The sequence below is a fragment of the Hordeum vulgare genome, chromosome 3H, assembly GCF_904849725.1.
Source record: "Hordeum vulgare subsp. vulgare chromosome 3H, MorexV3_pseudomolecules_assembly, whole genome shotgun sequence".
Lineage (NCBI taxonomy): Eukaryota > Viridiplantae > Streptophyta > Magnoliopsida > Poales > Poaceae > Hordeum > Hordeum vulgare.
This window is the reverse complement of record NC_058520.1, coordinates 374,380,580-374,394,631: the sequence shown is the minus strand read 5'-3', so window position 1 is coordinate 374,394,631 and position 14,052 is coordinate 374,380,580. Positions and strand designations below refer to the sequence as shown.

The window sequence follows — 14,052 nt, the reverse complement described above, 5'->3', positions numbered from 1 at the left end:
CAACAGCGATGGAATAAAAGGGGAATCTTCTGAAGCGTCGGTCTGGGGCTGTCACACCTATGACCTTAGGACATGTGATTCATGTGAGTGACGTAACCACTGAGGCAGGTCCGATGGCGCCTACTTCTGTTCCAGATGATCCCTTCGCAAAGGAGCTTTGTGACTTACTTGCCCGCGTGGAGATTGTTAAACCTGGTTTGGACAGATCAATTGATTGCCTCCTGACGGGGACAAAAATAAGGGGCAAGATGGTGGACAAAGGCAAGAAGAATGACACCATAAGGAAGATATATGTGAGTGCTTGATCTTAGGTCGAGTGTCCTTTTGGATTGGGTTGTCGTTATGTTTTTGGGATATCCGATGTCTTGTGTCGGAGATCACTTTGCTTGGTGGTAGTGTTGATGGGTTGTTCATCTGTAATCAGTTTGTATCGGTTTTCATCTGGATTTCCGTGAATTAACTAGGCAAAAAAAAATTAATTAATCGATGAGGCAACGCTTTTGCCTCCGTTTCGAAAAAAAGTGCCTTTGAAATCGGATTCTTCTTTTTCAGGGGGGAAATCGGATTCTCTTGTAACGGCCGTACAATGCTACAGAAAGGTAACGGTGACAGACCAGCTTTATCTGGAGAAACTTCTGGCTACACAAAAACGTGAACCTTCAGCTTCAGGTCCCCGCCGGATCACGTGAAGTCCCGACCGGATCACGTGGTTGCCACGCGGGCCGGGCCGACCCAGACAGCTACAGTTGAGCAGCAAACAAGACGGACTAACTGTCCACCAACCATCGGACTGCCTGTTCTAGCCGTGCCGTGCGTGGGAGCGGTATTTGGATTGGGATTGGGATTGGGATTGGGATGAATGGATACTCGACAGTGCTCGCTAGCCACCACAAAATTGCTTTGGTCGCGACGCATTCCAATTCTAAATCGATCCATACTACTATTATAGGTCACACATCACCCGGAAAAATAATTGCATAATTCAGTCCCCAGGCCCAGCCATACCAAGAAAGGTCAACAGATCTATTGCTCCGTGAACATGGGCTTCAAGTTTGATTAGCACCGCAAAGAGCAGTTTTGTTTACTCAAAATATGTTTATTTTCTGTATAGCGGAATTTTTGTGTCGAGTTTATCAGGATGCCGCAAGGGCAAGTAATAATAACGGGTAAGAAAGACGACTTAGTAACAAAACCGTTCCTTATGAAACAATTTATTCATCCATGTGGACGAAATATGTGGACGAAATCAGCAGTAAATACAAGTGCCATGATGACACAAGTGTGATAATGAGGCCCCCATAAATAAAATACTTTTAAGACATTTAATGAGATTGAGAATTGCAGTATTGACATCGAGTAATTACCTATGAATTCCAGCCAACCATTATAGTACTACTCAAGAATGATGCTTTCAGAATAGACCTCTTTCACATTGAATAGTACTCCCTCTATTTTAAAATAAGTGACTCAACTTTATATTAATTCTAATACAATGTTAGTATAAAGTTGAGTCACTTATTTTGAAACGGAGGAAGTACTATACTGCAAGACCTCCAGAAAATGAACTGCGGAACATGGTAACCCAAAGGAGCTAAGCAATATATTGATCTTTCCTCCTACCATGCTACCACAACACTTTTTAAGTAGAGTATACTGCAAGACCCGCAGGGTGGAATCAATCAATCAACAATGCTAACAGTACGATGATGCCTCACAACAACCAATGTACCAAAAATAACGACAAAATAGTGATTATTGGAAATGAGATAATCAATCAGGAGATTGCTTGAATGGGTGGAAGAACGACTTTCAAGGTGGGCGCATGCATAGTTGTCATAAAGGTTGGATAGTACGTCTACTTATATTGAGTTTCAGCTTTTAAATGAAGTGAAGAAGCTCGATTCAGTAAATTGACTTCTCAGCTTCAATCAACCATGCACTTCTCTAAAATCAAATCATGCTAGGGTCTTCTCTGGCAGATGATTTGGGAAGGCCAGAAGGCAACAGCCACTGACCTAGTCAATACTGACCACCAACTCCGTGTCTTTAAAACCAGGGGTTTTCTCATGTGTTTTTGTGGGCAGAACTAAGGTGCGGCGCCTCATACTGTAACCCCCCACCCACAACCGCCGCTACACTCACAAGCTAACCTCACCATTTGAGCAAGCATATGAGCAGCAAAAGCTTGGGCAAGAACTCCAAGATCATGAGTGGCCGTGAAAGAAAAGGTTCGCCACCATCCTGTTTCGCTTGCTTGTTCCTTTCAATCCTCTTCACTCTCTTCTCCAAATTATACTCTCCCTCTGTTTCACTAGATATGTACATGGAGGCACAAAATTGAAGTTCTTTTCGATGGAGTTGGACCATCTTAGCCACTGTTAGATAGACACACTACTGTTCTATCTAATGTGAGCAAGTTAGCCCGATTCCATCGAACATTACTGAACTTTCATGCCTTACCAGATGGATATAGGAACTGCAGGCAGTACCTTTTATTTACTGCCATTTTGGTAAAAAATAAAGGAGAACTAAAGAAGGATGAAGAAACAGTGCATGTTTTCTTAATATGATTTTTAGTGAACTAAAGAAGGATGAAGAAACAGTGCACGTTTTCTTAATATGATTTTTAGTGAACTAAAGAAGGATGAAGAAACATACATATTCAAGAGAACAAAGCAAAACCGAGGGAAGGTTGTACCAGTTTCAGAGTAGATCAGCAAGGAAGCAATGCACTTGTAACTACAGAAATTATAAAGAAATCGTAGAAGTAATAAACAGGATATTTGTTACTCCCTCCGATCCAAAATAAGTGTCACAGTTTTGAACCGGGGTTAGTTCAAAACTGCGACACTTACTATGGATCGGAGGTAGTACTAGACAAGAGTTAACCTTGAAGCCAGCGGAGGCCAGAGTACATCTTTGGTCTCTTCCAGCATACGAGTAAACTCCTCCAAGGAACATTTTGAATTCCAGTGGTGAACACACATGTCATTTGTTAAATATTCATATATGGTTGCTACTAGAGTTTGTTTCTTAATTTTATGACCATATTTTTAAGTTTCTAATATTTATGTAATGTTGGCAGAAGTTAATAGCAACGCAAAGCATTTTGTTGATTTCACGGAGGCAGAGGAAGATCTTGTTTTCAGAATGCACAGACTTGTCGGGAACAGGTTTCCTACTGCCCTTATACTGATATATACCTACATATACATGTGAAATGTGTTTTGAGTGAATGAAGATCATTTGACAGACTCGTGAAATCCATAAATCTATCAGTTCCAAGCAAGTAATATTATCTGTGATTCCCTAATCGCGCTTCTCATATTATGGGCTTGTGCAGGTGGGAACTTATAGCTGGAAGAATCCCCGGAAGAACAGCAGAAGAAGTAGAGATGTTCTGGGCAAAAAAGCACCAGGACCAATGAAAGGGAAAGCAGGATGCATCCAGTAAAACTAGATTGACATATAGGGTGCTTTTTCCTGTCCATCAAAAACCTGTGTTGATCTTACTCGTCCTATCTTCTCACCCATGCTAAAAGCTGTTAGGAATAAGCAACTTGTATTCCCATGAGGCCATAGGCCGATATATATACATGTACAGGTGATGGGCTATATGCAGGAAAACACCTTATATATTGGGATAAATACAAAAGGGTACATGACTTATATTATAACTCTAACACCCCCCCTCAAACTCATGGTGGATGAACAACACTGAGTTTGGAGAGATAAAAGCCATGTTGTGCTCTAGTCTGGGCCTTCGTCAGGAAATCCGCCAACTGTAACTCCGAAGGCACATACTGAAGAGCAACTACATGATCCTGCACAGCAGCGCGCACATAGAAAGCATCAACACCAATATGCTTGGTGAGCTCATGCTTCACAGGATCGCGCGCAATGCTAATAGCACCTGTACTGTCAGATAAGAGCAGAGTCGGTGTAGTGACAGAAACAGCAAAATCCTAAAGTAACCACCGTAACCAAGTCACTTCTGCCGTCAAAAGAGCCATCGCTCGCAACTCAGCCTCTGCACTCGAACGAGAAACTGCAATCTGTTTCTTCGTCTTCCAGGCAATGAGAGAACCACCAAGAAAAACACAGTAAGCAGAAAGTGAACGGCGATCTGAAGGATCACTAGCCCACGTAGCATCCGAATAGGCCTGAAGCTGTAAAGAACTGGAGCGAGGAAAGTATAAACGGTGAGAGATCGTGCCCCGAAGATATCAGAGAACACGGAGGAGATGACTATAGTGAACCGATGTGGGAGTAGAGACAAACTGACTCAGAATATGAACCGGATAAGAAATATCCGGACGAGTGACAGCTAGATAAACAAGACTGCCAACAAGATGACGATAGCGCGTCGGGTCAAGCAGGGGATCACCATCAGTAGCAGAGAGGTGAACATTGAGCTCCATAGGAGTCTCAACAATGCGCTCATCAGTAAGAGCAGCACGAGCAAGAAGATCCTGGATATACTTTTCCTGGGATATAAAAAAGCCATCAGAGGTAGAAGAGACTTCAATCCCAAGAAAGTAGCGAAGAGGTCCTAGATCAGACATAAGGAACTGCTCACTAAGACGAGCCTTGACAAAGGCAATATACTCAGGGTCATCCCCAGTGATGGTCATGTCATCAACATAGAAAAGAAGAAGAGTCCGACCACGAGGAGAAAGGTGAATAAACAATGCAGGATCATGAACACTGGGTGAAAAACCAACAGCAGTCACCACAGAGGCAAAACGCTCAAACCAGGCACGGGGGGCTTGCTTAAGGCCATAGAGAGAGCGACGAAGACGACATACCATTGCCATCAGGAACAGAATACCCAAGTGGAGGCTGCATGTACACCTCCTCACGCAGCTCACCATTAAGAAAAGCATTCTTAACATCAAGCTGAGAGATAGACCAGTGGCGTGTAGAGGCCACGGCAAGAAGTGTACGAACAGTGGTCATATGAGCCACATGAGCAAAAGTCTCGTCATAATCACGACCATGCTCCTGCTGAAAACCACGAGCAACAAGACGAACTTTGTGACGCTCAAGAGAACCATCGAAGCGAGTCTTTACCTTGTAGACCCACTTACAAGTGATGGGACGGACTCCAGGAGGAAGGGAAACAAGATCCCACGTACCTGTGCGTTCAAGAGGAGCAATCTCCTCAGCCATCGCAAACTGCCATTCAGGATGAACAACAGCCTGATGATAAGTAGTCGGCTCAAGAACAGCAGCTCCAGCGGTGGAAAATCCTAAGCGATCAACAGGCGGACGAGGACGAGAACGCAAGCCATAAGTAGGCTGAGACGAGGATGACGACACATCCACAGAACGTGAACGACGAGTGTAACACTGTGGAAAAGATGGAACAATGGAAGGAGGAATCGCCAAAGTAGAATCGGGGAGTGGCGACGAAGAAGTCACCGGAGATGAAGGTGTAGAATCCGGTGACATGCTAGACGAGGAGACCGTGGAAGATGGTGGCGACAAATCGACTGGAGATGGAGAAGTAGAGGGAGCGGAATGAGTAGGCAAAGGCTCGACGAGTGTGATAGGCGTGTCAGGAAAAGTGAGCAAAGAGATATCCTTCACTAAAAAAATCATGGAAGATGGGCGTGGGTAGAAGGGACGAGACTCATCAAAAGTCACATCCCGAGAGATACGCATCCGACGACCGATAGGATCCCAACAACGATAGCCCTTATGCTCATCACTATAGCCTAAGAAGACACACTCAACAGACTGAGCGGTTAGTTTGGTGCGTTCGCGGGGGGCAAGAAGAACATAGCAAACACAACCAAACAAGCGAAGCATCGAATAATCGGGAGACCGATCAAAAAGACGCTCGAAAGGAACACCACCTTGTAGAGCAGCGGAAGGCTGGAAATTGATGAGATAGGTGGAGGTGGAGACGGCCTCAGCCAAAAAACGAGGCGGGAGAGAGGCAGCAATCATCAATGCACGAGCCGTCTCAAGAAGATGACGATGCTTGCGCTCAGCCACGCCATTCTGAGCGTGAGCACCAGGACAAGAGAATTGAGAGAGAGAGTCCCTTGCTCATCAAGAACACCACGCAACATCTTAGAGATATACTCGCCAGCGGAGTCAGCACGGAACATACGAATGGGAGAAGAGAATTGAGTATGAACCATCGCAGCAAAACGCTTATAAATGGACAACACCTCACTACGAGAAGTCATGAAATAAAGCCATGTGTAACGAGAGAAGTCATCTATGAAAATAATATAGTATTTATGACCCCCTTTCGAAGCGAAGGGAGCAGGACCCCATACATCGGAATGAACTAAATCAAAAGGACGCTTGGAGACCGACTCACTATGTGGATATGGTAACTGAATCTGCTTGCCAAGACGACAACCCTGACACTCTAAAGAGGCATCTCCTGAGACAGACCCCAGAAGACCTCGACGAACTAACGACGACAAACGAGAACCACACAGATGACCAAGTCGATGATGCCACTGCTGGAAGGAACCAGTAGCCGAGACGACCAAAGCGGAAGAACTGGCGATAGAGTGGGCAGCGGAAGGAACATGAAGCCAGTCCAACTCCCAAAGACCCTCAGAATCACGGCGGCGAGGACCAGCCCCAACCAGAGTGTGCGTGCGACGGTCCTGGACAGAACAAGAGTCAAGGTCAAGGATGACACGACAACCAGAATCGGCAAGTTGACCAGCGGAAAACAAATTCATGGTAAGTCGAGGAACATGAGCAACATCGGGAACAGAATAAGGAGTGGTAAGAGTGCCTCTACTAACGACAGGAAGGGGAGTACCATCTGCGGTTAGGACATGAATAGGAGAATCAAGTGATCGAAGAGAGGACAGAGTGGAAGAATTAGAAGTCATATGGAAGGAAGCTCCAGAGTCCAGAACCCATGGGGATGTACCTGACTGTGTAGAAGGTGGTTGCTCAATGCGGGAAGCCTCAGTCACAGAACCAGCAGTACCTGTCGAGGAAGAACCCGAAGCAGCGAGCAGACGCTTAAGTCTCAGAATATCCTGGTCAGTCAAAGCGATGGTTGAAGCTGTCGAGGTAGATGACGAGGTCTCTGTAGATGATGAGCGCGCCTTGCGCAAGTGTTTCTTCTTCGTGTAGCAGTTGGACCCAATATGACCATCATTGTTGCAGTAGCCACAATGTGGACGGGGGCGACCTGAGCCTCCAGAAGGTGTGGGCAAGAGCGGCGGAGCACTCGAGCGAGAAAGGGTCGGTGCAGCAGATGGCTTAGAAGTAGCCCGAGCAGCGAGTACCGAGGGAACCTCCAGCAAACCAGCACCACGTAAGCGAGTCTCCTCAGCACGAATCTCAGAAAGCGCCTCCATGAGAGAGATGCGGCCACGAGCAAACAACTGAGCACGCCGGGGCTCAAACTCCTTACGGAGCCGAGACACGAACTCGTAGACGTGATGAAACTCCAAATCGGCCTGGATAGCCTGGCAACAGGGGCAAGTACGACAACCAGCACTGCGGAGAGAATCAAGCTGGCACCAGATAGCAGAACTCTGTGCATAGAAGTCATCAACAGTGGAGTCACCCTGTTGAAGAGCATGCTCTTGACGGACCATAGAGAGGTATAAGGCATCACCCGAGGGCTCATAGCGCTGACGAAGGCAAGTCCACATCTCAAACACAGTAGGGAGGCCCAGAAACTCAGAGGCAAACTGAGGCAGAACGCTAGAAGTGAGAACAGCTGCAGCACGAGCATCATCATCAAGCCACTAGGTGTAAGCAGACAGAGCACCATGATACGTCTGAAGAGCCTCCTCATAAGCCAAAGCCTTCTCATCATAAGTACGGATAGCGGCCTCATCAGCAAGCTTAGCCGTATCCTTTGCGGCCTGAGAAGCATCCGCAGGAAGAGCCGGTGGGGTCGGCGGAGTGGGAGCCACGGGAGGAACCGGGCATGGCGGACAACAGACCTCGCCAGAAAGAAAACCCCATAGGTGGATGCCACGCATGTGAATGCGCATGAAGCCAATGAACTCGGTGTAATTAGTGCCATCAAAGATCACCGGACAACGAGGAACAGCAACGTAGCCGGATGAAGCAAACATTTTTTTTTACTTAGTCAACGAACCGCGTCAGACAGCAGGACTCGATCTGGCGATGGGGGAGCCGCCTCGATCTGGGAGAGCCTCGGATGCGATCTGGTGCGGATGGAGTCGAGGACCTCTGCTGATGGGAACAGCGTCCGCGATCTGGCTGTATGGTGGGAACAGCATCCGCGGGTTGGTGCGATCTGGCGATGGTGGGAACAGCGTTCGCGGCTGGTGGGAACCGCCTCTGCTGATGGGACGCAGGCTGGTGGGAACCGCCTGATGGGAACGTGGACAACCCTATGCGCGGGAGGGCCTCGATCTCACGAGGAACCGCGATCTGGCTGTTGCGTCGGCTGGTGGGGACCGCGTCCGCTGGAGAGGAAGCCGCGTGAGGGAACCGATCGGGAGCCGCCTCGACGCGGATGGAACCGATCTGGAGCCGCCTCGATGCGGGACGAGCCGAGCAGGACGAGACGAACGAGACGAGGTGGGAAAGATTTAGATGGGGAAGAGCACGAGTTGCGCGTGCAAAAAGAACCTAGGCTCTAATACCATGTTAGGAATAAGCAACTTGTATTCCCATGAGGCCATAGGCCGATATATATACATGTATAGGTGATGGACTATATGCAGGAAAACCCCTTATATATTGGGATAAATACAAAAGGGTACATGACTTATATTATAACTCTAACAAAAGCAACTTGTTCTGTACCAAGCATGGATGTACATAAGAAAACCTCAAGAAAAAGGAGGAACATGTGCTGAATAAACAAAAATATGAATTCGCTTTGTTCCAGGATTATTCTAACATTTCGTACTAGTTACATCACATGTTAAATGGCCAAAGTGACTATAAAGTCGCAGAATAACCAAAAATGTAGACACTGCATGATTATATATATTTGGTCGGGGAACTAATTCCAAATTTAAATCTCATAACAATGCATCACAGAGAAGTTACGACATGCAAGAAACAATAGGAATGTCCATCATGTGGTAGGAAGATGTATATCTCTGTGCAAAACTAGAACATAGTTGACTGTTGTTACTGTATATCTGTAACTGCACTAGTAAGTGTTAGAGTATATATAATATAGCCATGTACCCCTTCATATTTATCCCATTGTATAAGGGGTTATCTGCATATAGTCCACACCTGTACATGTATATATATTGGCCTATGGCCTCATGGGAATACAAGTTGCATATTCCTAACATGGTATCAGAGCCTAGGGTTTTTTTAGCACGCGCAACTCGTGCTTGATCCTCTTGCGCTTCCATCCCGTCACGATCCAGCCACCGGTCTCCGCTCCGATCTCCCGATTGGATCGCTCCAATCTCGAGCACAGCCGGTCTCCTCTGTCCCGATTGGATCTGTCCCGTTGTTGTTCGCCCCAGCCAGTCTCCTCTGTCTCGATTGGATCTGTCCCGTTGCTGTTCGCCCCAAGCTGCCGGTCTCCTCTGTCCCGCAACATCCTGACGAAGCCGACCTCGAGCACAGCTGGTGCAACCCACGCCGCCGGATCCTCGCCCCCGACCGCCGGATCCTCACCCCCAACCGCCGGATCCTGCAGCGTCTCGCCGGATCCTCGCCCCAAATCTGCCGGATCCCGTTGCTGTTCGCCCCAATCTACCAGATCCCTTTGTTGTTCGCCCCCATCTGCCGGATCCTGTTGTTGTTCGCCCCCAGCTGCCGGATCCCGTTGTTGTCTGATCCCGTGGCTGCCTCTGCTGTTGGCCGATCCCATGGCCTTCTGTGCTGCCGGCTGGTCAACTGCTGGTGCCTCTGTTTGCTGCCTATTTTCCAAAAAAAAATATGTCTGTTGCATCGGGCTACGTTGTTGGTCCTCGTTGTCCGGTGATTTTTGATGACACTAACTACACCAAGTTCATTGGCTTCATGTGCATTCACATGTGTGGCATCCGTCTATAGGGCGTTCTTTCTGGCGAGGTCCGTTGTCCGCCACTTCCGGTTCGTCCTGTGGCCCCCACTCCGCTGACGCCACCGGTTCTTCGTGTGGATGCTAATCAGGCTGCGAAGGATGCAGCTAAGCTTGCTGATGAGGCCGTTGTTCGTACTTATAATGAGCAGGTTTTGATTTATGAGGAGGCTTCTTTAGGCGTATCATGGTGCTCTGTCTGTTTAGACCCAGTGGCTTGATGATGATGCTCGTGCTGCAGCTGTTCTCACTGCTAGTGTTCTGCCCCAGTTTGCCTCTGAGTTTCTGGGTCTTCCTACTGTCTTTGAGATGTGGACCCGTCTTCGTCAGCGTTATGAGCCCTCTGGTGATGCCTTATACCTCCCTGTGGTTTGTCGGGAGCATGCTCTTCAGCAGGGTGACACCACTATCGATGATTTCTATGCACAGAGTTCTGCTATCTGGCGCCAGCATGATTCTCTCCGCAGTGTTGGTTGTCGTACTTGCCCATGTTGTCAGGCTGTATAGGCCAATTTGGAGTTTCATCGTGTCTACGAGTTTTTGTCTCGGCTCCGTAAGGAGTTTGAGCCCCGGCGTGCTTAGTTGTTTGCTCGTGGCCGTATTTCTCTCATGGACGCACTTTCTGAGATTCGTGTTGAGGAGACTCGCTTGCATGGTGCTGGTTTACTAGAGATTCCCTCTGTGCTCGCTGCTCGAGCCCCTGCTACGCCACATGCTGCACCGACTTCGTCTCGCTCGAGTCTTCCGCCGCTCTTGTCCACTCCTCCTGGCGGCTCGGGCCGCCCCCGTCCACATTGCGGCTACTGCAACCTGGATGGTCATGTTGAGTCTCACTGCGACCAGAAAAAGAAACACCTGCGTCAGGCGCGATCATCATCTTCAGGGACTTCGTCTACTACCTCGACATCTTCAGCCACCGCTTTGACTGAGCAGGATATTCTGAGATTTAAGCATCTGCTCGCTGCTTCGGGTTCTTCCTCGACGGGTACTGTTGGTTCTATGACTGATGCTTCTCACACTGAGCAACCACCTTCTACACAGTCAGGTACATCCGCATGGGTTCTGGACTCTGGAGCTTCTTTTCATATGTCTTCTCATTCTTCCACTCTGTCCTCTCTTCGATCGTTTGATTCTCCTGTTCATGTCCTCACTGCTGATGGTACTCCTCTTTCTGTCGTTAGTAGAGGCCATCTTACCACTCCTTATTCTGTCTCTGGTGTTGCTCATGTTCCTCGACTTACCATGAATTCTGCTGGCCAACTTCCTGATTCTGGTTGTCGCGTCATCCTTGACGTTGACTCTTATTCTGTCCAGGACCGTCGCACGCACACTCTGGTTGGGGTTGGCCTTCGCCGCCATGATTCTCAGGGTCTTTGAGAGTTAGACTGGCTTCATGTTCCTTCCGCTGCCACCACTATCGCCAGTTCCTCCGCTTCGGTCGCCTCTGCTACCGGTTCCTTCCAGCAGTGGCATCATCGACTAGGTCATCTTTGTTGTTCTCGTTTGTCGTCTTTAGTTCGTCGAGGTCTTCTGGGGTCTGTCTCAGGAGATGTCTCTTTAGAATGTCAGGGTTGTCGTCTTGGCAAGCAGATTCAGTTACCATATTCGCATAGTGAGTCAGTGTCTAAGCGTCCTTTTGATTTAGTCCATTGTAATGTATGGGGGCCGGCTCCCTTCGCTTCGAAAGGGGGTCATAAATACTATATTATTTTCATAGATGATTTCTCTCGTTACACATAACTTTATTTCATGACTTCTCGTAGTGAGGTGTTGTTTATTTATAAACGTTTTGCTGCCATGGTTCACACTCGGTTCTCTTGGCCCATTCGTGTGTTTCGTGCTGACTCCGCTGGCGAGTATATTTCTAAGATGTTGCGGGGTGTTCTTGCTGAGCAAGGGACTCTTTCTCAGTTCTCTTGTCCTGGTGCTCACGCTCATAATGGCGTGGCTGAGCGAAAGCATCGTCATCTTCTTGAGACGGCTCGTGCATTGATGATTGCTGCCTCTCTCCGTCTCATTTTTGGGCTGAGGCCATCTCCACCTCCACCTATCTCATCAATCTGCAACCTTCCGCTGCTCTACAGGGTGGTGTTCCTTTCGAGCGTCTTTTTGATCGTTCTCGTGATTATTCGATGCTTCGCTTGTTTGGTTGTATTTGCTATGTTCTTCTTGCCCCTCGCGAACGCACCAAACTGACCGCTCAGTCTTTTGAGTGTGTCTTCTTAGGCTATAGTGATGAGCATAAGGGCTATCATTGTTGGGATCCTATCAGTCGTCGGATGCATATCTCTCGGGATGTGACTTTTGATGAGTCTCGTCCCTTCTACCCACACCCATCTTCCTCGACCTTTTCCGTGGAGGATATCTCTTTCCTCACTTTTCCTGATACACTTCTCACCCACATCGAGCCTTTGTCTCTTCGTTCAACTACCTCTGCTTCTCCACCTCTTGCCGATCTGCCACCACCATCTCCCACGGTTTCCTCTCCTAGCATGTCACCGGATTCTGCACCTTCATCTCCGGTGACTTCTTCGTCTTCACCCCCCGATTCTACCTTGGCGATCCCTCCTTGCATTGTTCCACCTTTTCCGCAGTGTTACACTCGTCGTTCACGTCATGTGGATGCCTCTACGGTTGTGTCGTCATCCTCATCTCAGCCTCCCTATGCCTTCCGTTCTCGCCCTCGTCCGCCTGTTGATCGCCTTGGATTTCCCACCGCTGGTGCTGCTGTTCTTGAGCCGACTTCTTATCGTCAGGCTGTTGTTCATCCCGAATGGCAGTTTGCGATGGCAGAGGAGATTGCTGCTCTTGGACGCACTAGTACATGGAATCTTGTTTCCCTTCCCCCTGGTGTCCGTCCCATCACTTGTAAGTGGGTCTACAAGGTTAAGACTCGCTCAGATGGTTCTCTTGAGCGTTATAAAGCTCGTCTTGTGGCTCGTGGCTTTCAGCAGGAGCATGGTCGTGATTACGACGAGACTTTTGCTCCTGTGGCCCATATGACCACTATTCGTACACTTCTTGTCGTGGCCTCTGCACGCCACTGGTCTGTATCTTAGCTTGATGTTAAGAATGCCTTTCTTAATGGTGAGCTGCGTGAGGAGGTGTACATGCTGCCACCATCTAGGTATTCTGTTCCTGATGGCATGGTATGTCGTCTTCGTCGCTCTCTCTATGGCCTTAAGCAAGCCCCCCGTGCCTGGTTTGAGCGATTTGCCTCTGTGGTAACTGCTGCTGGTTTTTCACCAATTGCTCATGATCCAGCATTATTTGTCCACCTTTCTCATCGTGGTCGACTCTTCTTCTTCTCTATATTGATGACATGATCATCACTAGTGATGACCCCGAGTATATTGCCTTTGTAAAGGCCCATCTTAGTGAGCAGTTCCTTATGTCTGATCTAGGACCTCTTCGCTACTTTCTTGGGATTGAAGTCTCTTCTACCTCTGATGGCTTTTTTATATCCCAGGAAAAGTATATCCGGGATCTTCTTGCTCGTGCTGCTCTTACTGATGAGCGCATTGTTGAGACTCCTATGGAGCTCAATGTTCACCTCTCTGCTACTGATGGTGATCCCCTGCTTGACCCGACGCGCTATCGTCATCTTGTTGGCAGTCTTGTTTATCTAGCTGTCACTCGTCCGGACATCTCTTATCCGGTTCATATTCTGAGTCAGTTTGTCTCTACTCCCACATCGGTTCACTATAGTCATCTCCTCCGTGTTCTCTGATATCTTCGGGGCACGATCTCTCACCGTTTATACTTTCCTCGCTCCAGTTCTTTACAGCTTCAGGCCTATTCGGATGCTACGTGGGCTAGTGATCCTTCAGATCGCCGTTCACTTTCTGCTTACTGTGTTTTTCTTGGTGGTTCTCTCATTGCCTGGAAGACGAAGAAACAGATCGCAGTTTCTCGTTCGAGTGCAGAGGCTGAGTTGCGAGCGATGGCTCTTTTGACGGCAGAGGTGACTTGGTTACGGTGATTACTTTAGGATTTTGCTGTTTCTGTCACTACACCGACTCTGCTCTTATCTGACAGTACAGGTG

The 14,052-nt window shown here is 48.1% G+C and overlaps 1 protein-coding gene across 2 annotated transcripts; it reads left to right on the top strand.

The window, feature by feature from the left end:
- Positions 1 to 1,940: 1,940 nt before the first annotated feature.
- On the top strand, positions 1,941 to 3,669 carry LOC123443899 (MYB-like transcription factor TCL2). 2 transcript variants are annotated; one of them, XM_045120449.1, is made up of 3 exons: positions 1,941 to 2,228; positions 3,089 to 3,173; positions 3,344 to 3,669. In XM_045120449.1, the coding sequence occupies exons 1-3, from the start codon at positions 2,171 to 2,173 to the stop codon at positions 3,426 to 3,428; spliced, it is 228 nt and encodes a 75-aa protein (XP_044976384.1). In that variant the 5' UTR covers positions 1,941 to 2,170; the 3' UTR covers positions 3,429 to 3,669. The 2 variants fall into 2 exon arrangements, with proteins under 2 accessions (XP_044976384.1, XP_044976383.1); XM_045120448.1 differs by having other exon boundaries at positions 1,983 to 2,228; positions 3,086 to 3,173.
- The last annotated feature ends 10,383 nt before the right edge of the window (positions 3,670 to 14,052 follow it).